The sequence below is a fragment of the Megalobrama amblycephala genome, linkage group LG22 (assembly GCF_018812025.1).
Source record: "Megalobrama amblycephala isolate DHTTF-2021 linkage group LG22, ASM1881202v1, whole genome shotgun sequence".
Classification (NCBI taxonomy): Eukaryota; Metazoa; Chordata; class Actinopteri; order Cypriniformes; family Xenocyprididae; genus Megalobrama; species Megalobrama amblycephala.
In genome coordinates, this window is record NC_063065.1 from 25,344,932 (window position 1) to 25,368,820 (window position 23,889).

At 37.2% G+C, this 23,889-nt stretch overlaps 1 protein-coding gene across 1 annotated transcript in view; it reads right to left on the reverse strand.

Moving 5' to 3' along the window:
• Nucleotides 1–118: 118 nt before the first annotated feature.
• Nucleotides 119–23,889, reverse strand: part of bmp6 (bone morphogenetic protein 6) — a 66,182-nt gene continuing 42,411 nt past the window's right edge. Inside the window, exons 5-7 of the mRNA XM_048174256.1 lie at nucleotides 2,608–2,684; nucleotides 2,386–2,496; nucleotides 119–2,272 (exon numbers count right to left, since the gene is read on the reverse strand). Of these exons, the coding sequence (XP_048030213.1) occupies nucleotides 2,123–2,272; nucleotides 2,386–2,496; nucleotides 2,608–2,684 (338 nt within the window). The 3' untranslated portion in view covers nucleotides 119–2,122. The remainder of the gene's footprint in view (nucleotides 2,273–2,385; nucleotides 2,497–2,607; nucleotides 2,685–23,889) is intronic.

The following is a 23,889-nucleotide window of genomic DNA, read 5'->3' on the forward strand; positions in this document are numbered from 1 at the left end:
TGCTCTGATGCTCTCCAGTGGTTTCATTGAATTAAACAAATGTAATTTACATTTTTCCTTTTAAATGTTCCCACACTGAGATGTTTATTTTTCTCTTTTACTGGATCTGAAAGAGAAGGAAGGGAAAAGCAATCAGAGAAACCGCATATATTCAGTGAAGTCTTTATGGGAGGCACATGGTCAAGGCCGACCTCGGTGAAAAACGCTGTATTTTTGTCCTGTGTGAGAGGGTACACACACTGCCTGGGGCTTTTTGTACAAAAAAAGGCACGTTGACAAATTTCATAATAAAATGTCTTTTTCCAAAAATAGCCGTTTTAATTTTTTCCTTTACTCTTGTTATATGATCTCTGTGGTATATGATTCATAAAAGGAGCAATAAATAAACAGTAAAATGTACAAGTATTTACACACAAGCATCCAAATATGGTTGAGACATGTAAACAGCAGTTTATAGGAGGTATGTGATATAATTAGGGATCATAAAAAAATGACAATATTTGGAAAATTATTGCTTTTACTACTCTCAGCTGCCTGTTAACAGATTGTTTCAACAGAACAATTCTTGGGGGAAACGTGTTATGATTTGGGGCCAGATTTGGATGCAGCTGAGTAGGAGTGCCTACTGGCAACCAACAGTAAAAACCAATGCCATCCAGTGATGTGATCACTGTCACTGTGATCTAAGCAGTCCAGGTTTGGCTGGTTGGCATAGGGTTCTATTGGCCTCTATAGCAGTGAGATTAATGGGAATGCAAACAGCATTAAAATGACCATATTTACGAAGTGTTCCTTTCATGTCAGAGGAAGAATAATGACATTCCGGAACCATAAACACAACCAAATATTGTGAAGCTATTTGGTTCCAGTATTGGTATAAAAATGGAAATGGTTATAGGTTCACAACCTACAAAATAGGGCAAAACAAAAGATATTGCTACAATTATGAAAATAAACATATGTAGCCTGTCCAGAGAGAGCTTTTGTACCATTCAACGGCTCACAGTAAAAAAAAAAAAAAAAAAAAAAAAAATGGATAGCTGCATAGTAAAAGTTTGACAATAAATATTGACATGAAGTGGTGGAAAATCTACAGCCCATGTGAGGATGTTGGCATAGAATATGGTTTTGTTGCTGAAAAACCTTAAATTATCCGTAGGTTCTTGTGGGAGGTTTTGGATGTAAGCCATCCGAGGTGCAGGTGTTCCAGGGAAATTATAGATCTGTGGTGTCGGACGGCATCAAAAACAGTTCCATCCTTGGAACGGCAACATAATGGTTCCGTTCTTTGAGTTCTGTTGAAGTATATAACCGCTCGCTCTGACTCACCAATGCAAACCACAGGTACTGCAGAGCAAATATTGAGAAACTTAAAATAATTTGATTTTTTTTTTTTGAGACCTAAAATAGAGTCCTGTGGGTTCAAGTGACTTCATCAAAAATACACAAAACAGTCGAAAGTTTCCTGTTCTGATTTCTGTGCTTCAGATGTTAGAAGTCATATCATGAGGAACCAAAGTTTCTTTTGAATTAAAAGAGCTACTGTAACTTTCAGAACTCAAACCGTCTATTTATATTAGGGAGGAAGTTCCTGAAAGTTGCAAAAACAACTTGTTCTGGAACTATCAAATATCAGACAGATAAAGACTGTAGAACAAGATGTCTAAAGGCACAGCAGCAAACAAAACATCCCGTTTAATTCCAAGGGGCAACGAGACCATGGAAAATAGTATTAGAACAGCTAATTTGGCTCTTTTGGTGAAGCTTTTGTAGCATTTTAAGTGGACCTCAAAAAATGTATATTATGTATGATGTGACCCTTTAAAGATTATTGACATTTCCTTTGTGTGTCTTTGTTTTAGTATATAGACATCAGGTTCATTTTCTATTCATACTGTAGATTCAGATGTACATCCTCTTGGCAGTTTGTAGGATCTGAAATGTCTTATGAGAAATGGCCGTGTGTGAAGATGAGGAGAAGCAGCAAACCTGGATCCACTGTCGAGACATTGTCTCACATTTGTTCATAGTTCTTGTCTTATTTTGTTTTGTCAGTCCTTACACACATTTGTCTGTGTGTCTGCGGTGCAGCGGTTGGGCAGGAGGGTACGTGTCCCCTGTGTCAGTGGCAGCCACATGAGCGCACCACCATGTTCTTGTATTTTTTCAGAATGACATTGGAGTTGTCGTCATAGTAGAGCACGGAGATCGCTTGCAGTTTGGTAGGAGCACAACATGGCTTTGGAACGTTCTCTGGATTCATCAGATGGACCTGAAAAGGGGAGCAAGATTTTTTTTTTTTTAGTAAACTTACTGCTGTGAAGTAAACTTTTAAAAATACTTGTTCTGTTAGGGCTGGTATTTATTTTATGAAGAAGGACTCACCAGTGTCTGTACTATAGCATGATTAGTAGCATTCATATGGGCATTTAGGGGAAAAGAGCATTCTCCATCACAGTAGTTTGCTGCGTAGCCCTCGGGTGCAATAATCCAGTCCTGACAAAAGACATATTTAAAATCGCTGCCTACACTAATCTTAAACTAGAATCAACACACATTTATAATCATCATTTGTTTTAAATGCAAATATATGTCCTTCATCTTTACCTGCCAGCCCAGTTCTCTGAAGCTTACATACAGTTCATGCTTTCTGCAGGCGGTCTTCTGATCACTGCTGTTGTAATCTGCCATTCACAGAGAAGTGAGACATATTAACACATGCTAGGTTACAGTATAACATACTACACATTTAGCTTTATACTTTAATGGTGAATTTGTCTTAAATGGATACCTTGAAAAAAAGTGTTTAATTGTATTGTCTATGCAGTTGTAGTTTACCTCAAATCTTAAAAGTATATTTTTAAAATATATTTTCGGTATACTTAAAAGATTAGTTCACTTCAGAATTAAAATTTCCTGATAATTTACTCACCCCCATGTCATCCAAGATGTTTGTCTTTCTTTCTTCAGTCGAAAAGAAATTAAAGTTTTTGAGGAAAACATTTCAGGATTTTTCTCTATATACAGGTGCTGGTCATATAATTAGAATATCATCAAAAAGTTGATTTATTTCACTAATTCCATTCAAAAAGTGAAACTTGTATATTATATTCACTCATTACACACAGACATATTTCAAATGTTTATTTCTTTTCATTTTGATTATTATAACTGACAACTAAGGATTCAGTATCTCAGAAAATTAGAATATTGTGAAATATTGAAGACACCTGGTGCCACACTCTAATCAGCTAATTAACTCAAAACACCTTCAAAAGCCTTTAAATGGTCTCTCAGTCTAGTTCTGTAGGCTACACAATCATGGCGAAGACTGCTGACTTGACAGTTGTCCAAAAGACGACCATTGGACACCTTTTCACAAGGAGGGCAAGACACAAAAGGTCATTGCAAAAGAGGCTGGCTGTTCACAGAGCTCTGTGTCCAAGCACATTAATAGAGAGGCGAAGGAAAGGAAAAGATGTGGTAGAAAAAAGTGTACAAGCAATAGGGATGACCGCACCCTGGAGAGGATTGTGAAACAAAACCCATTCCAAAATGTGGGGGAGATTCACAAAGAGTGGACTGCAGCTGGAGTCAGTGCTTCAAGAACCACTACGCACAGATGTATGCAAGACATGGGTTTCAGCTGTCGCATTCCTTGTATCGAGACACTCTTGAACAACAGACAGCGTCAGAAGCGTCTAAAGACAAAAAGGGCTGGACTGCTGCTGAGTGGTTTTGTGGTTATGTTCTCTGATGAAAGTAAATTTTGCATTTCCTTTGGAAATCAGGGTCTCAGAGTCTGGAGGAAGAGAGGAGAGGCACACAATCCATGTTGCTTGAAATCCAGTGTAAAGTTTCCACAGTCAGTGATGATTTGGGGTGCCATGTCATCTGCTGGTGTTGGTCCACTGTGTTTTCTGAGGTCCAAGGTCAATGCAACCGTATACCAGGAAGTTTTAGAGCACTTCATGCTTCCTGCTGCTGACCAACTTTATGGAGATGCAGATTTAATTTTCCAACAGGACTTGGCACCTGCACACTGTGCCAAAGCTACCAGTACCTGGTTTAAGGACCATCGTATCCCTGTTCTTAATTGGCCAGCAAACTCGCCTGACCTTAACCCCATAGAAAATCTATGGGGTATTGTGAAGAGGAAAATGCGATATGCCAGACCCAACAATGCAGAAGAGCTGAAGGCCACTATCAGAGCAACCTGGGCTCTCATAACACCTGAGCAGTGCCACAGACTGATCGACTCCATGCCATGCTGCATTGCTGCAGGCAAAAGGAGCCCCAGCTAAGTATTGAGTGCTGTACATGCTCATACTTTTCATGTTCATACTTTTCAGTTGGCCAAGATTTCTAAAAAATCCTTTCTTTGTATTGGTCTTAAGTAATATTCTAATTTTCTGAGATACTGAATTTGGGATTTTCCTTAGTTGTCAGTTATAATTATCAAAATTAAAATAAATAAACATTTGAAATATATCAGTCTGTGTGTAATGAATGAATATAATATACAAGTTTCACTTTTTGAATGGAATGAATTAAATAAATCAACTTTTTGATGATTATATAATTATATGACCAGCACCTGTAGTGGTCTTCACTGGGGTACAACAGGTTGAAGGTCCAAATTGCAGTTTCAATGCAGCTTCAAAGGGCTTTACATGATCCCAGCCGAGGAATAAGGGTCTTGTGTAGCGAAACAATCAGTCATTAAAAAAAAAAAAAACTTTTTAACCACAAATACTCATCTTGCACTAGCTCTGTGATGCGCCACGCATTGTGTAACGACGTTGGAAAGGTCATGTGTGACGGAGATAGAAGTACCGATCCAGTGTCTACAAAGTGAACGTGCAAAGACTGAGGGGCCGTTTACACGACACCGTTTTCAACTAAAAACGGAAAACTTTTAATGCGTTTTGGTTGTTCATTTACACAACAACAGCGTTTTGGTGACCTGAAAACGCAAACTTTTGAAAACGGGTTTCAAAGTGCAAGTTTTTGAAAACGGTCTCCATGTAAACAACAAAAATGCGAATCTGTGAAAACGATGGCGTCATGCACATACACATTACATGTTCAGTCTATTCGGTTGTTAAGTCTGACGTCACACTGCAGCGTTTCCGGGTCCAAACGTTATATCTCATACCACAAGAAAACAACAAATGGTGCTAATATACATACACAATGTGGAGTAATACTTCCAAAAATTTACAATCATAACCTTTACCTCCATACCAAAATCCCAGATGGCCAGACAGTGATTCATCTAAAATAAATCATTAAAATATTAATGTCTGTGGACGCAGTGAGCATGGAGATGGTTGTGTAGACTAAGTATTTTAAATGTTTAACTTTAAAATGTTAAATTTTTAATATTAATAAATAGCGCTCATAAACGGCCGTGGATATGTGAAACGAGTCGAGGCTTGGACCCAGAAATGACATTCCTTACATCACGACTTAACAAGCGGATAGTGTTTCATCGCCATTTTATGGCCTGCCAGCAGCAAACAGCGTTTTTAGTATATATATATATATATATATATATATATATATATATATATATATAAGTATATATATATATATTTGATCGTTTCGCTAGATAAGACCCTTATTCCTCGGTTGGGATCGTGTAGAGCTCTTTGAAGCTGCACTGAAGCTGCAATTCGAACCTTCAACAAGTTGTACCCCACTGAAGTCCACTATATGGAGAAAAATCCTGGAACGTTAATTTCTTTTCTGAAGAAAGAAAGACAAAAATCATCTTAGATGACATGGGGGTGAGTAAATTATTGCCAAATTTTAATTCTGAAGTGAACTAATCCTTTAAAGAGAGCGCACTTTCATGTTTCTTAAAATTATTTAGTTTTAAAAAACATACTTTGTAATAATGTCAAATTAAAAGTACATTATAAATCATGATGTTTTTATAATTTTTTTGTTGTGCTTTAAACAAAGACACTAATTTTGATGTGCTAACTAACACAAAAGTACACCTGAAACGAATCATTCTGAGTTGAGTATGACTGAATTTGGAATCCAAATTGCAGAATGAGAGTCACTTTTGACTTTCATTGCATCTTTATTCCATACAGTGAAAATAAATGGTGACTGAGGCTTTATTTTTAGCCTTACATTTCCTTTCATGCCCCATGTGTGGAAGAAAGTCATACAGATTTGGAACATGAGGGTGAGTAAGGCCAATCTTGCCAATTGCATGAAAGGTCTTTGGTGCACTTTTAACCAATTTTAACCAAAATAATTCCTTAAAGGGTTAGTTCACCCAAAAATAAAAATTCTGTCATTTATTACTCACCCTCATGCCGTTCCACACCCGTAAGACCTTCGTTCATCCTCGGAACACAAATTAAGATTTGTTGAAATCCGATGACTCAGTGAGGCCTCCATAGCCAGCAATAAATTTTCCTTTCTCAAGATCCATTAATGTACTAATGTTCAGTTCATGTGGGTACACTGGTCAATATTAATATTATAAAGGGACGAGAATATTTTTGGTGCGCCAAAAAAACTAAATAACGACTTATTTAGTGATGGCCGATTACAAAACACTGCTTCAGGAAGCTTCGGAGCATAATGAATCAGCGTATCGAATCATGATTCGGATCGCGTGTCAAACCGCCAAACTGCTGAAATCATGTGACTTTGGCGCTCCGAACAGCAGATTCGACACGCTGATTCATAATGCTCCGATGCTTCCTGCAGCAGTGTTTTGAAATCGGCCATCACTATATAAATCGTTATTTTGCTTTGTTTTTTGGCGTACCAAAAATATTCTCGTCGCTTTATAATATTAATATTGAACCACTTATAGTCACATGAACTGATTTAAATATGTTTTTAATACCTTTATGGATCTTGAGAGAGGAAATGTCATTGCTCCCTATGCAGGCCTCACGGAGCCATCGGATTTCAACAAAAATATCTTAATTTGTGTTCCAAAGATTAACGAAGTCTTACTGGTGTGGAACGGCATGAGGGTGAGTAATAAATGACAGGATTTTCATTTTTGGGTGAACTTACCCTTTAATTTAAAGTTTGTATTTGAAGAATAAAGACAGTATTTGAAGTAAGCCTGTTAATCCAGTCAATGTCACAGCATATTTGCTTTGCAACATAATGTGTCCTTTAATGTGTCCTACAGTTTATTTCAATTATCTGTGCGGCTCCGTGACCTAGCCACATGTCAGCAGCAGGTAGGTTTGGGTGTTCTGAAGGGGGGAAGGTCATCTCTGGCACTGACTCCTGCTCTGAATTCAAACTCTGAAACATTCTTTCCACTGGTGTTCTCATACACAAATTATTATATTTTTTTTTTTGGTAATTTTTGCTAAGTGCAGTGGAGTGGGAGAGGAGAGAGAAAACTGTGATATCAGTTGAGGCCAGCTGCAATCCCTTCCTGTTTTTTTGAGTTCCCGCCCCAAAGAGGAGAACTTTGGCCATCCAGAGATCTTACTAACCAAAACAGTGACAAGACATGCCATGCAAGACGGGTGTTTAGAAGAGGTGCTACCTCATCGATTTGATCAAACTTACCCCCCAATCCCATATACACCACACTTTTGCCCTGTCTGAAAGCATACTGGCTGTTAAACTGTTTGTTTTCTTTTCAAACAGGCTGTTGAAGCCTCCCTAATGAAGCCATACTGTAATTCATTACTGTAATGACATTATGATGTAAGTAAATTTAATTTACTGCTCTTGCAAGACAAAATATTATGTTCATTCAACATGACATTGAAAACCTGTCACATAATACAGCTGAGAAAAACAATACATACACCTGTCGAAATCAATGTTTAAAGCTTTTGATAATAATAATGATAATGTACATATGATGAACACAACAAAATTTCACTGCACACAAAATCTGTTCCCATAAGTTTGTACATGGGTTTCTCATTTGCAGGAAACACCTTGTAGGACATTAGATGGAAACCACCCTGCATGGGGAAGTGTCTAAATCGCACTAGCTAATGACTGGGGTACCCCAAGGTTTGATGTTGGGCCCTTTTTCTTCTGAATATACACAATATTTACAACTCAGCCAGCCTGGCAATTCCGCACAACATCACAGTCCAGCTGGGCTCAACAACACTAACAACATCCAAGTCAGTCAGAAACCTGGTGGTAATGTTTAATCCAACTCAGGCTCATTGGAAAAGCGTGCCTGTGGCAACATTTCTGCAAGATGATGTTACGATGCCTCTTGCATGTTTTGTTCTACTTTAAAGTGAACTGTACAGTGAGTGGCACTAAAAGCATGTTTAGTTTTATCTGAAACAGATGAACATGAATCTGGTGATGTTTTATTACATTCGCTGTTGCAGGTATCACGACAGTTCGGAAATGAAAAGTCCAGTGAGTGGCATTTAATGCTCTATCGCATGTGAAAATAACATACCACCTACACTAAACCCTAAACATTCCTGCTTGTGTTAACAAAAACAAAGGTGAGATAAAAAAACACACTTGCTGAAGCAATCATGCAATTTACTCATGTGCTTTGCATCACAAGTGCAGTGCTGTACCAGGTGAGCTACTGAGCAAGTCAGAAAAGCCACACATATGGAGCTGATCATGTGATGCAAACTTCAACATTACAAATGATGGACTATGGTAAAAGTGGTTTGAGGTCATAACATAGTATTGTGCAAGGAACTACACAAAAAAACAAGTCTTTATTTATCGATAATCTGCCCCGTAATCATACACTGCACTCCAAAAGAAAAGTGGGGTTTTGGACAATATTGGCATGAATCCTTTTCAATTTGTGATAATTTTGCACTGATAAGGGACAACAAAAACTACGAAAACATATTTTATTACATAAACAGTTTATACATAGAAAAAAACTTATATTTTCGATTCATCAAAATATCCACCATTAGCAGCTATCTGACCTAAACTGGGTTCTAATTGGTTCATTGTATTCTAAACTTAATTGGCAATCAATTGTTGAAGCTATTAAGGTGTGCTGACCCAAAACTCTTTTACCAACCTGGGCCAAGTTTAAACCAGTAACCAGGCATCACAGCTGGCAAAGGGGCATGTCTGACTTTGACATGTATATATTGCCATTATTATGTAATCAAAATGAAAATTATCATTGCTGGTCTTCAATGATAATGTTAAGTTACTTTAATGTATCAAAAAATGATAAGGATTTATGCTGATATTGTCCAAAACCACACTTTGCCAGGGGTGTTTCCAAACTTTTGGAGGGCAGTGTAATTTAGCGTGAAAAGGAGTAAAATTTGTTGGTGTTTTACTGCCTTGAGTGTTCTTTTCACCTGGAAACTGCCGTGATTTGTATGTTTTGGTACGTGTTTGGAGTTTTGCAAAAAATGTAGGTAGAGACATGTTTTTCCAATGAGCATATGCTGGATAAATGATGAGCTTAAAGAGGACCCTAGGTCTTTAAAGTTAAAAAGCACAAAGTCCTCTACAAACTCCCTGAAATGCCTCGATTGTAGTCTTGAGTTTTCTCTTTCGGGACTTACATATCACAATATTCCGTATTTAAATAATTCCTGCCCAAGGCATATTTGAGTTGCTTCAATAATTTGTTGAAACTCGCAGTTATGGTAAGGGGCGTGACTTCCAAAACTCACACAAAGTGGTTGACCAATCACAACACAGTTGACTAATCAGAGCACATTGTGCTTTTTGGAAGGATGGGGCTTCATAGACAGAAACTAAACAGAGCTTTTCTTAAGATAATAGCAAAAATCTTTCAAATTAAAAATGTTTTTGGGCAGTTCATTTTACAAACACATTTACAAAAGGGACAAATGATTCTAATAAAATGGAAGAAACCTATATTCTAAAAAAAAAAAAAAAAAACTACCTTCATTAAAAGCTTGATTGTCTATGAGTAATGTAGAGTAGAAATCAAGGCTGTAACTGAAACCACATGGTGAGTGTGTAGACAAATCTCTGAGGTCATCCTAAATCAATCACTCAACAAATTGTCCAGGGCTAAGGTGTTTCCCACTTTCTCCTTTAAGAGAAAGTTTGTTGAAAATCCACTGCTGATGCAACTAGTTGGCAAAAGCTTCTTGGTCTTAAAGCTGTCATTGTATTTAATAAATATGCTGTCATTAAATATGTCCAAGCAACTGAATAATTATAATATTAACCATCTGAATATAAAAATGTCATGTCAATAAATGTAAAAATGTCAGCCAGCTATTTATTATGATGTCAATTATTGTGCCTTTAGCCCCAATAGCAGGGGTGCTTTTTACCCCAAATACCATACTTTTACATATTCTTCAGTTATTGAAAAACTGTTGATTTAATTATCTTAAGCCTGGTTTCTCCCAAGTTTTTTTCTCCTTTTATTTAACACCTATTTGCCACTTGTTTGCCACCTGATGTCACCTGTTGGAGTTTGGGTTCCTTGCCGCTGTCGCCTTTGGCTTGCTTAGTTGGGGACACTTGATATTTGACTTGACATTTGATATTCAACAGTGCTTTGATCTGCCTGCATTGACACTATTCTTTAAGAGCTGCTGTGCAGCCAAAATAATGTACCAGTTATCACTGTAAAGCTGCTTTGACACAATCTACATTGTAAAAAGCGCTATATAAATAAAGGTGGACTTGACTTGACTTGACTTGATCAAAACTGAATGTCATTATCAAGACTTTTGTCTCAAAATATATTTGGTAATTTTCATTTGCTACATAAATCTATAACATTTAAAAAAAACCCATCAAATTAGTGCAGAATAAACTTTGCTGCCACCAATTGTGTCAAGAATCAGCCAAATTTCAATGTGAGTAGAGAAACACGGACATTTAGGAAAGTGCTGCGGTAAGTCTAGTGGTTTAGAGGAGAACAAAAAATCAGATGCACTTTTTACCCCGGCGCCTTTATCCCCAATAACAATAACAAATTATTGTTGTAGTTTGAGTTAATTTTCACAGTTGAAAGAGAACATAAATATATTCAGTATTGATTAAATATTATTAATTCAAATAAGTTCTGTTTAAACTATATGTACTGGGTTTGGAGCCTGAGATACAGTGTGAAATTTCTGGCCTTCTTTAGCCCCCAAAATAAGACCCCTTCTTGTATTTCTCTCACTCTGTCTGGCAGGACTAGGGTAAATATTTACTGAGATAAATCCGCCAGCAGGAGTGGCCCCGAGCTCTCCCAAGTGGCCTTTTAGTCGATCCCCCAGGGGTCCCCTTCCTCTCTGATCCCGAGCAGTGAACCTGTCTTACACAGACCCCCAACTGTGACATTTATAGTCAAGAATGTTCTACACCTAACCACAGGGCTGAGAATGAGGCCAACCTACAACCCAAGAATGGTAGATTTTGACACATTTCCACACAACTCATACATATGGGAAGTTGACATGTCCGGTGGTGTGACATGCTATACTCCATCTACTAAAGTTTTTTTTAAATGGGTTAATCTGGGTCTGGGTCATATTTCTCCCTAAAAATCTAAAGGTATTTTAATTTGCATAAAAAACAAAGCCATTTTTAGGACCAGTACTTACAACCAATAATATTAATATGTTATTGTTTCTATCTTGTCTGGGTTGTAGTCATCATTGAGAATTATACACAAACACAAAAGTAAAACCCTGGCTGTATAATACTAACGAGAAAGTTTTTCATATTACATTCATGAGAATTTATTATGAAATGTCAAGAAAACATAAATTGTAATGTTTGTGAAACAGGCTTCATCTTCATGCAGAATATAATTTCTTAACCTGGAACATTTATTATGCTATTCACCCAAATATGATGCATCTATGTATTTAACATGAGCCAAAACATGCACCACTAACACACTGATTCAGACTATATTCACACACTCCAGTTTTGTTTAGCTCCGCCTTTCTTTTTTTGCTAATTTACTGCCAATATTACAGTCAAGGGCTCTTTAGGAGTAAAGGAGATATTTAGTGTGGAGTTTCATTGAGTGTAAAGGCCAGATTTGTGGTACCCCATAAAGCGCTTCTCTTCCTGCCTGTAAAATTTAATGCCACACTGTTACTGCTGTGAGTGGGTCCTGTGGGCCTCCGCTGGCTCTCGAATGAAGACTGCTGCCTGCTTATCATATATAGGGATGACAATCATAAGAAATTTAAAGATTCTGCTTCTGATTTGATTCTGCTAACCAATTCTGATTCTTTAAAGTGCCCCCACTATGCTTTTTCGGATATTACCTTTCATGTAGTGTGTAATATAGCTGTTTGTGAATGTAAAAGTTCCAAAGAACTTTTAGTACCGGACAAACTGAACTGCTACTGTGCGGGATAAATGGAGTTATTATCTCCCAAAAGAAAGAACTGGTTCTGAAATGAAACTAGATATTAGTAATTCCAGTCTTACTTCCTGCATAAACCTATGTAAGTTTTGTAACAAATTTGCCTAATGTCAGCCTATGGTCTTCATTGGCTGCCCACAAACAACATCTACTTTGACCCTGCCCTCAAACACTGTAGTTGTAGCGGAGGCCTGGAAGAGTTTAGTTCTTGTTGTCGATATGTCACAACGAAAGCAAATCCTGCAAAGGATGAGGACTCGGCTTGAATTGATATGGTAAAAACGACACCATTGTTACTGTTTGTATCACTGTGTATCCAAGTGCTAATGAAACTTCTGGAGCTTAAATTCAGATATGGTAATGGGTGTTTTGTTACCGATGTGCACTGTAAGTGGTAGACTAATCACAACAGACTGTGCCATCTGACCAATCAGAGCAGAGTAAAGTCTCGTAAAGGAGGGAGTTTAGAGAGACTGAGTCCTTTATTGAACTGTTTCAGACACTTTGAGTAAAGCGGTGATGCTGCAATGTATATTATGAGAAAATTAAAGAGCTTTTTGACCTCGGATGTATGTAAACCTATTGTCGGAGACCTCCCAACAGAATTAGGAGCCTTTAAAATAAGCATAATAGGTGCACTTTAACAGATCATTATTATTCCTTTATCATTTTTACTAAATAATTCTAAATTAATAATTAGACTGAACAAGATTTAGTTTAGGGTCCAGTTCTCACTATTAATAGGATATTTGCTGTTTATTCAGTACTTATATATAGCGCATATTAATGCCTTATTTTGCATGACCATATTCTCTTAAAGGATTAGTCTTTTAAATAAAATTTTCCTGATAATTTACTCACCCCATGTCATCCAAGATGTTCATGTCATTCTTTCTTCAGTCGAAAAGAAATTAAGGTTTTTGATGAAAACATTCCATGATTATTCTCCTTATAGTGGACTTCAATGGCCTCCAAACGGTTGAAGGTCAAAATTACAGTTTCAGTGCAGCTACAAAGGGCTTTAAACGATACCAAACGAGGAATAAGGGTCTTATCTAGCGAAACGATCAGTCATTTTCAAGAAAAATACAATTGTATATGCTTTATAAACATAAATTATTGCCTTGCACGTGCTTCTGCTTTCCGCATTCTTCAAAAAGCTTACGCCGTATGTCCTACACCTTCCCTATTCTACTTACGGAAAAAAACGACACTGGCGCCACGTTCGTTCCATAAGTTGAACAGGGAAGGCGTAGGACATACAGCGTAAGCGTTTTGAAGAATGCGGAAAGCGGGAGCACATGCAATGTGATAATTAGTGTTTATAAAGCATATACAGTTGTATTTTTTTCAAAAATGACCGATCATTTCGTTCCTCGTCTGGTATCGTTTAAAGCCCTTTGAAGCTGCAATGAAACTGTAATTTTGACCTTCAACCGTCTGGAGGCTATTGAAGTCCACTATTAGGAGAATAATCCTGGAATGTTTTCATCAAAAACCTTAACTTCTTTTCGACTGACGAAAGAAAGACATGAACATCTTGGATGACATGGAGGTGAGTAAATTATCAGGAAAATTTTATTTGAAAGTGGACTAATCCTTTAATCCTACCCAATTCCTACCCAGTACCTATAACGACTACCTTACTAACTATTAATAAGCAGTAATTAGGAGTTTTTGGAGGCAAAAGTTGTAGTTAATAGTTAGTTAATTAATAGAGAGAATTGGACCCTAACCTAAAGTGTGACCGATTTACTCATTAATAAATGAAGAAGAGGATTAATTAATTTCTCATTACTGTAATAAAGTCATGAGTGCAGCTCTGTCACAGCACATGAGTATTGGTAGAAGAACGCAGATGTTCAAGAGCTTTTAATAGAAATAGTTATATTAGCTTTATAACCTTTTTGGTTTGACAGTTACAGCCAAAAACTGTCAAAATCACATGCCAAAATACACACACAGTTTCTTGACCAAAAGACAAAAACATGGTAACTGCAATGAAATCTCACAGATGCCTCTCACAAAAAGCTTCTCTTTGGAGCAATTACACAATGACATTCCTGGTGGTGACGGCATGCTGGAGTAATGGACACGGTGTTCTGCATGGAATAACATCCATCCTGGAAAGAGCTGAGGCAGGGAGGCTGTCTCACCCCACTCCCTTGATGACTTGAAAGAGAATGTGAGTGCCGTCTGCGTCCATGTGAAGTTTATCTCTCTTCCTGTCTTTCATCACTGTGGTTATTAAACCTCCATCCTCAGAGCTCGCCGATGTCTAATTACACCAACGGTAAACAAAAGGAGGGCTGAGGGAGGGGGAGATGAAAACCCGCAGCTGGACAGTGCCGTGTTATTATAATTCTTTAAGCGATACTGTTAACGTGGTCAGGCATTTTAGTGCAGCACCTAATAACAGCACGGAGGTAATTACAGGTCTAGCGCTAGGGCGGCACATACTGAGCTGAGCTAGATGCTTGTTAACTTCCCTCAGGCCAAAGGCCGGCAAGCTCCCCCACACCTCGAGCTGAGCATTAGCGCTTAATGTGCTGTTTTGTTTTCACAGATAGCCAAAGCTTTAGAAACAGTGTCAAACCTCTAATCGCACGTAATGTGCTTCGTCTTGAATTGGAAGCTCATAGAGACGGAAAGAATTTTTCAAAGGGTGAAACCTGTCAAGAACATGTCAAGGGTCATTTTTCTGCCCAGAATCAAAACGAAAGAAAAGATAAATGAAGCCTGGTTTTAGGATCATTAAGTTTTTTTTGCATTGTGATATTATTTTCATGACAATTAAGCACATTTTCCCTCACTTTTCATTATTATAAAGCAAAAATATCAGTGTCATTACTGTAATGCGAAAAAATATATATTTTTTATTATAAAAAATTTAGCAGTACTGCTGTAAAAAAAGATAAGGGTATCTTTTTAATTAATACATTTTTATCAATCATGTCAGTTTATATTTTAGTATTATTTATTTACTATTATAGAATTTATTAAGGTTATGAATTAGCTTTTATTTTTATTTTTCCATTTTCATTTTAAAAATTTGGCATTTTATTATGTTGCTTTTGTACTTTTTTGATATTTCTATTAGCTTTAATTTATTTTTTTTATTACAGTTTTAGTCATTTTAGTACTGACTATAAACCCAAATAAGTTGGCAAAACTCCAAAAAACAAAAAAGACAATCGTTTACATCAAAAGAAATTCAAAGTTTAAGCAAGCAGAACTGGCAGATTTCTATTTAGTTCTCATACATTTTAGTTATTATTAAATTGAAATATTTGAGTAAAATAATTCATACATTCAACTTAAAATTAACACGTAATCTGAACATCAAATTTTTTATTAGTGGAAACTTTGCTAGCTATAACGAGCTAATTCAGAAAATGTTAACTTGCTAATTTGCTAGCATGTTAACAGTAGCACGGTATAGCACTTGCTGAATGAGTACAGCATATGAAACATTTAATATACCCGTTCTCAAACCAAGCAGTATGCACCACTTGTCACCATGATGGTACCTCTCCAAAAAAAAAAAACCCCACAGAAACCCTTCTAAATTAGCATAATAAAACATTAATCACTACTAAATCTCCCACTTAAAATTAATTTTGCACAAAAACATCATACAGGTATAACACTTAATTTTAACATTTACTCTGCCTTTTGAGTGCCATGGGCAAAGCATTCTGAAGAAATAAAAATCCCAGCCCAGTTTCAGTTAAACTTAAGTTCTACTCTGTCTAAAGTAACAAGAAATGAGTTCATGAAACTCAAAACAATGAAACAGTTCAGTTTACTTAAAATATATCAGTTCTGTGAACTCGAAAGAAAAAGAAAGTGCTAATATACTCATAAAAGTTAATTTGACTGTACTAATTTGTTTAACTAGTTTGTCCTACTCAAACCAATTAATTATTTTGAGTGTTAGGGTTTACAGTGCATCAACTTATTATTATTTTTTTATTTATTTTTTTCCATCTAATATTTATATTTCTTAATTCATTCTACAAAGTAATTTTGCAACTACATGTCAATTAACTCTCATTAGAATATTAGTAGACTGTTAGGTTAAGGTTTGGGTTAGAAGAATAAGTTGACATGTAGTTACAACAAGTTTTATTTAACAAAAACAACCCTGCGTTATATTCTGGATATGTTTTTATTCTGATTCACAAGCTTTTACTGGAACTTCAAACAGATTTCCATTCAGTACTGATTCATTCAGAAATGTTTCAGCTCTAATATCAACAGGGATGTTTCATTTATTACATAATCAAATGACTGCATCAGTGCACAACATGCATTACACCAGTGTTTCTCAACTCCAGTCCTCGGGACCCACTGCTCTGCACATTTTGTATGTATCCCTTATTTAACACACCTGATTTAGATCATCAGCTCATTAGGAGAGTCTGCATGAACTGAATTGAGTGTGTCATATAAGAGAGACATACAAAATGTGCAGAGCAGTGGGTCCCGAGGACTGGAGTTGAGAACCACTGCATTACACAACATGCATTTGGGCAGTCATCATAAATTGCCATGATAATTCTGTCAAAATGCAAACAAATGTTAATATCTTAAATATTATTTTTTATTTTATTTTCTCTCGACTCTGAAATTGGACACATTGGAATTAGCAATTAGAGAGCCTATAAACTATAGTGCACTTGTATCTCTCAATATGGGTCAAGATGCAACGCTCACAGGCAGTCTATGAATGCTTTGATAAGAGTGATTTCATATTGGAACCATATGCTTTCTCAACACTGCCACGAGGGGACGGCTGTCACAACGGCCTCGCAACTTCCTGCTCCAAATATAAATATTTACACTCCAGACATCCCGAGCCGAGGAGAGGGGCTGATGTTTTGGGTTACATAAAGTCCAATCCTTCAGAACAAATTAAGCAGATTTTCCTCATTAGACGAGACGCGAAGTTTGCGAGGTTTAGGAGCTTTGAGTTTAAGCACTACTGTATAAATGGGTGAAACATTGTGGTGTCTGACTCACATATGGCACTGATGAAAATTATTCTCAGCAGGATGTATTGCAGGCGTAATATGCGTTTACGTCAATTAGCTGTATTGCAGTCGAAACGTACACTGAATGCTTTGCCTTTCACAAACGCAAATAATTCTTAAATTAAAGCAAGAGAGAAATGACTGTTCCTGACAAAAGAAATAAAACATATATGCATCTTAAAGCACATCAAGAAAACATACAGTAGTTCCAATTCAGATTCATCCAATTATGAATGTGAAAGAAACTTATGAACTCATACATTTTGATAAATGGTCATTTTCAGGTCATTTATGTTTCAAGGCCTCACATTCACAATTAGCTCTGGATTATATGAGGTATTAGCACTAAGCTTTCAGACCACCCCAAACCAGGGCAATAATGAGAAGCAGAAACTGGATTAAGATCCTGCTGTCCTCTACTGTTTTTTTTTTTTTTTTTTAAACTAGAAAGGTACCCATTTAAAGTGACGCTATTTTGCTTTTGTGTGTAATAGCTGTTTGTGAATGTAAAATGTCTGCAAAGTTTTAAAGATCAAAGTGCACAATAAATAAAGAGTTATTGTCTCCTAAAAAAATCGCATTTGGCACTTGGCATGTGTCAATTTAGTGCCCTGATTTGTGGGCACAAATACCCGTCTCACTGCTGTTTCTTCATTTTCTCCATCTGGTACTGCTTTGATCTCATTGCGAAGTGCATGAACAAATTTGATTGGTGCAGAATCTTGCCACTTTATATCAGTTCAAGCGATTCGAGAAAAAATGTTTTGGACAAATCAAGTCATGTGCTGGTGGAAAACTCCTACGAGCAGATTTATCTTGCGTTGTCTTGTCATTTGGCATGAGATTTCGTTTTGGGTGCTGTGAGATCGTGAGACAGAGCCCAAAAGCATGTCTCACGGCAAATGCGTGAGAGTTGGCAACCCTGGCTTAACCCAGGGTAATCGCCGATCTAAACAATACTTTTAACCCCGGGTAGAGGAACAGTTTTGCACCACTTTTGCAGGGTTCATTACGCACTGTGGTGTAAAGTGTGAAACGATGCAGTGTTAGAATGTTACAGCTAGATCAGGGGTAGGCATCCTATGGCATGTGGAAAGGGTAATCACTGGCATGTAAGCAATAGCGAGAAAGGTGTATACATTTTTATTTACAGTGCTCAGCGTGAATGAGTACACCCCCTTTAAAAAGTAACATTTTAAACAATATCTCAATGAACACAAAAACAATTTCCAAAATGTTGACAAGACCAAGTTTTATATAACATCTGTTTAACTTATAACATGAAAGTAAGTTTAATAATATAACTTAGAGAACAAAATTTTCAGTTTTACTCAAATTAGGGTGATGCAATAATGAGTATACCCCACTGAAAGTCTCTGGAGCAAAGCTAAATTTTGAGACTACAAAATGTCTAATTTAACAAGAATTCGACCACAGGTGAGTCTAATTATTCTTTACACAGGTGTCCAGCAGACAGTTGACTATAAAAGGGTGTTAAAACCCCTTCCCATTTCACGCTGTCAGCAATGGCACCACATGGAAGAAGAAATGTCACAAGACCTGAGAAAGAAAATAATTTCTTTACACCAGAAAGGTGAAGGCTACAAGAAGATCAGCAAAGCTTTACTTATCAGTCAGAATTACTGTAGCAAAAGTGGTCCAAAATTAAAAAAAAAGGTTGGAACTGCAACCATCTCATAGAGACGTCCAGGTCGTCCACGGAAATTAACACCTCGACAGGAGCTTCTGATGAGAAGGGTTGAAGAAAATCGGCATGCAAGTTCACTTCAGTTATCTAAAGAAGTAGAAAGCCAAACTGGGGTGACTATTTCCCGTGACACAATATGGCGTACACTGCAGAGGAATGGCATGCATGGGAGCCGTCCACGAAAGAAGACTTTCCTAAAGCCCAGGCACAAAAAAAGCCTGCTTAGAGTTTGCCAGGGCCCATGCTGACAAAGATGAAGACTACTGGGACTCTATACTCTGGAGTGATGAGACCAAGATTAATGTTTTTGGAACTGATGGCTTCAAAACTGTATGGTGTCGCAAAGGTGAGGAATATAATGAAAAAATGCATGGTTCCTACAGTGAAACATGGTGGTGGCAGTGTCCTTATGTGGGGCTGCATGAGTGCTGCTGGTGTCGGGGAGCTGCATTTCATTGATGGCATCATGAATTCACAGATGTACTGATCTATACTGAAAGAGAAGATGCTACCATCACTCCGTGCCCTTGGTCGTCGTGCACTTTTCCAACATGACAATGATCCTAAACACACATCTAAGGCCACTGTTGGATTTCTGAAGAAGAACAGGGTGAAAGTGATTCAGTGGCTCCTGATCTGAACCCAATCGAACACCTATGGGGAATTCTGAAGAGACAAGTTGAGCATCACTCTCAATCCAGCATAGTCTCTAAAAGAGGTCATTCTTGAAAAATGGAAAAAGATAGATGTTGCAAAATGTCACCAACTTGTTCATTCCATGCCTAGAAGACTTGGTGCTGTCATTAAAAATCATTGAGGCCATACACAGTACTAGATGTAGTAGTTTTTGTTGTGGGGTGTACTCATTTTTGCATCACCCTAATTTAAGTAAAACTGAAAAATGTGTAATCTAAGTTATATTATTAACCTTACTTTCATGTTATAAGTTAAACAGATGTTATATTAAACTTAGTCTTGTCAACATTTTGGAAACTGTTTTTGTGTTCATTGTGATATTGTTTAAAATGTTACTTTTCAAAGGGGGTGTACTCATTTACGCTGAGAACTGTATATAAAGTCCCAAGTACTTGTTGTTGAATATAGTGTCGTAAATGACTGTCGCGTCATTAATTTAAAAATTCTCCTCCCACTCATTGTCTGTGAAGTGGTACAGGACAACATTATCCCACCAGTGCCTGTTTCAGTCTCTCTTCTGCAGACACCTTGTTTTTGGCGAGGGAAGTGTCATCTTCATAACACAAAGAAAAATTCTGCATGATCCGGTTGGGTATAATTCCGTCCCAGAACTGTTTTACATGATTATGTTCCCAAATATCAGCAATCTACCTCCAAACGCAAGATAACATGACAGTGTTTATTGCTTTTTGTCTGCACTTTCTGAGGTATAAGTAATTTATAAAATATGAAAAAAAGAGCCACAGTGGTATCCCCGATTGCAGCAACTTCCATTTTTATTACAGATAATTCCTAGAAAGTTGTTCTCTTGAATATATGGGGTGGAAATTGCATTTTAATCACAAATATTTTGTAATATTCCAATTTTGCGCATAAGTTAAATTTGCAACTTTGGATGGAAACATAGCTAATGGCTGTGATGCACACAGCGTTCACACATTCAGTAAAGGTCTACATGCTAAGCAACATACACCCTGAATCAGAAACTGAATAGCACATGCTTTGTACAGTCACAGGGTTTGAGGGAAAAACAATGTCAAATTAAAGCTGCAAGCAGCGATGAAAGGGCCCTCGCACCCGGGCTCACCGCCACACGTTGGCCTCAGGAAAACAGCGAACAGTGGGCAACATGCATGTAAGCGAGTAATTACAGGAGAATTATGGCAAAATCATGTAAAAGTGCCACACTTCCTGCTGCCAACAGGTGGCGCTATAGCTAACTGAATATTGTCATATAGAAGTCTTTAGGCCAGGACTTTTAAGTTTGGGGCAGATCAGACACAGTATGCCTGAGTTACAACAGCTTCCTCTTTCATGGCAAAACATCAGACTTTGTCAGTCCGCCACGGACACGCCCTTCAACGAAAACTCAAGATCTTTGACATTTATCATCGCTAAGGTCTTAAGATTAGACTGACAACATATGATATGGTTCTGGTTAAATCTCTAAGAGGAGTTAATTACAGTGTAAAACATGACATTTCCTGTTGCCTGCAGGTGGCGCTATGACTGTAACTGAATATTGCTATGAAGATGTCTTCAGGTCAGGACTCTAATAAAATATGTGAAGTTTGGGGCAGATCGGACATTGTTTGTCTGAGTTACAACAGCTTCCTCTTTCATGGCGAAACATCAGACTTTGTCATGCCACCACGGACACGCCCTTCAGTGAAAACTCTAGATCTTCGCAATTTAACGTCATAAAGGCCTTTAGATTAGACTGACCAAATATGACATTGATCTGATTAAAGTTCTAGGAGGAGTTTGTTAAAGTACAACATGTGGAAATGGCAAAAACTGCCAAAATTTTGTAGAGAAAATTCAAAATATCTCACTTCCTGTTGGGTTTACAAACTTTGCACCCAGGGGCTTTTTTGTAGGTATTGGGCTGTTACATCTGTCTACTGAATTTCATAACTGTACGTGAAATGTAGCACGAAGGGCGCTTAATTGAAATTTTGTAGGTGGTGCTATCGAGCCATTTTGCCACACCTAATTCTGAAACCCATATCAGATGTAAATTTTCACCACTTCTGACGTGTGTGCAAATGCAATTCATTTTGGAGAAGAAGAATAATTGGCTGAGCAATTACAATAGGGTCCTCACACCATCGGTGCTCGGGCCCTAATAATGATGGAAAACACGTCAAAGGAAAGACCATTTAATTCTTACAGTCATGGTCCAAAAAGTCAATTCTGGACAAACTTTCAGAATTTTTTCTTTTTCAATTTGACATTATTACAAAATGCACTATTTAAAGTGCCCCTATTATGTTTTTTTGAATATTACCTTTCATGCAGTGTGTAATATCCTTCAATCTGTGAATGTAAATGGTCTGCAAAGTTGTATAGTTGAGAGTGCACCATTAATTAAGTTATTGTCTCAATTCGTGATTCGTGTTGTGTATGTCGAGAAGATGCCGTTTTCAGCACTGCAAAAGCAAATTCTCTTTGTAAACACTTCCAAAGGATGAGGATGAGAAGAGTCAGTGGTTAAAATTACCACAGCAATACAACAGCAGTATAACATTTTGACGACTGATTCTCAAATCTACGAGAGGAATTTACAAAACGCTTATCCATTAAAGATGGGACAGTACCCACTTTATCTGGACCAACTTGCTCCTCAGAATCACAACCTGTAAGTATGATTAATTGTTGATGTATATTTTTTCTACCAGGTGTTCAAAATATGTAGTTATTGTGTAGTTATCTAACCCACGTTATTACTCTCTTGCTGTAATACTTCTGCAAATCAGCTGGGGCCCACTATTACCTAAAACCGTGTCCATTAATGCAGATTGTCTGTCGTTCTCACTACTTTGAGTAATGGAAAAGGATGGAGCAAGATTTGCTTTACAAACTTTAATGTTACATCAGTCATTCACGTTAGTGCTTGGCTAACGTATGCGCTGTTATTGATACAGTTAATGATGCATTTCCCAGATGTGCACCGCAATAAATAAGAAATATACACATCGGTTTGTTGATGGACATAAACTTGTTAATGCTGATGGTGAGGTTGCAACATCTCATATTTTATGTTAAACCGAGTAGCGTATAACTGAGAAACAACCTGCTCAAGTAGTTCTTGCGATGGAGGCTCATGTTGAATAACTAGTTCTTCCAATGTTTCGTCATTGGGCTTGAGCCCGTATTGATAAGGTAAAATTGAAGTCATTGTTACTGTCTTTACAGTGTGTACAATCGCTGAGCTTTAGGAAGCCTACGGTGCTGAATCTGATATGCTAATGGGTGATTCATTTCAGACAGGCGCTGTAAGCGGTAGACCAATCACAACAGACTGGGCCTGTCTGGCCAATCAGAGCAGAGTAGGCTTCGCGGAAAGGAGGGATTTAGAGAGACTGAATCATCGGACGAGTCGTTTGAGCGTTATTAAAAAATGTGGTGATGTGTAATGTATATTATGAGAAAATGCAAGCCTTTTTTTGACCTTTGATGCCTGTAAACCTGTTATAGGTGACCTCCAAAACAAAATTAAGAACCTTTAAAATAGCACAATAGGGGCGCTTTAAAAGAAACATATTCATGATAGTGTAACTTCTGTTGAGTACACTTAAAGGTGCAATATGTAAGATTTTTGCAGTAAAATATCCAAAAACCTACTAGGCCAGTGTTATTATATTTTGTTCACTTGAGTACTTACAATATCCCAAATGTTTCCAACTATTTGTAAATTGTGAGAAAATTGCAATTTTAACCAAGGCTCCTGGGACGATGTGAGGAGTCACCTGTCAATTGCGTCATACCCGCGTTACCCTTGGTTTCCCTTGGAAACACCAAAGACACTTTAAAATATCACGTTTTAATAGACAAGGGAACAACTGTTTGGTTACGTTTATTGTTATATAGTTCAACACGTTTAGTCTTATTGTTTAAATCTAATTTTCAATATTTTTTTTTTTGCGAGTACCATGCTTTACCATGCCTCTTTTTTAGTAACAGTAATACAGAATTTTCTCCATCATACAATACGTTTTAAAATTAATTGCATGGCATTTATCAACACAAGCCATCCAACATTTAATATGATATTCTAAAATCGATCTAGCAGTGTGTCTCAAACAAGTGTCTCGCAGCAGCCTCCGAGCGAACACACA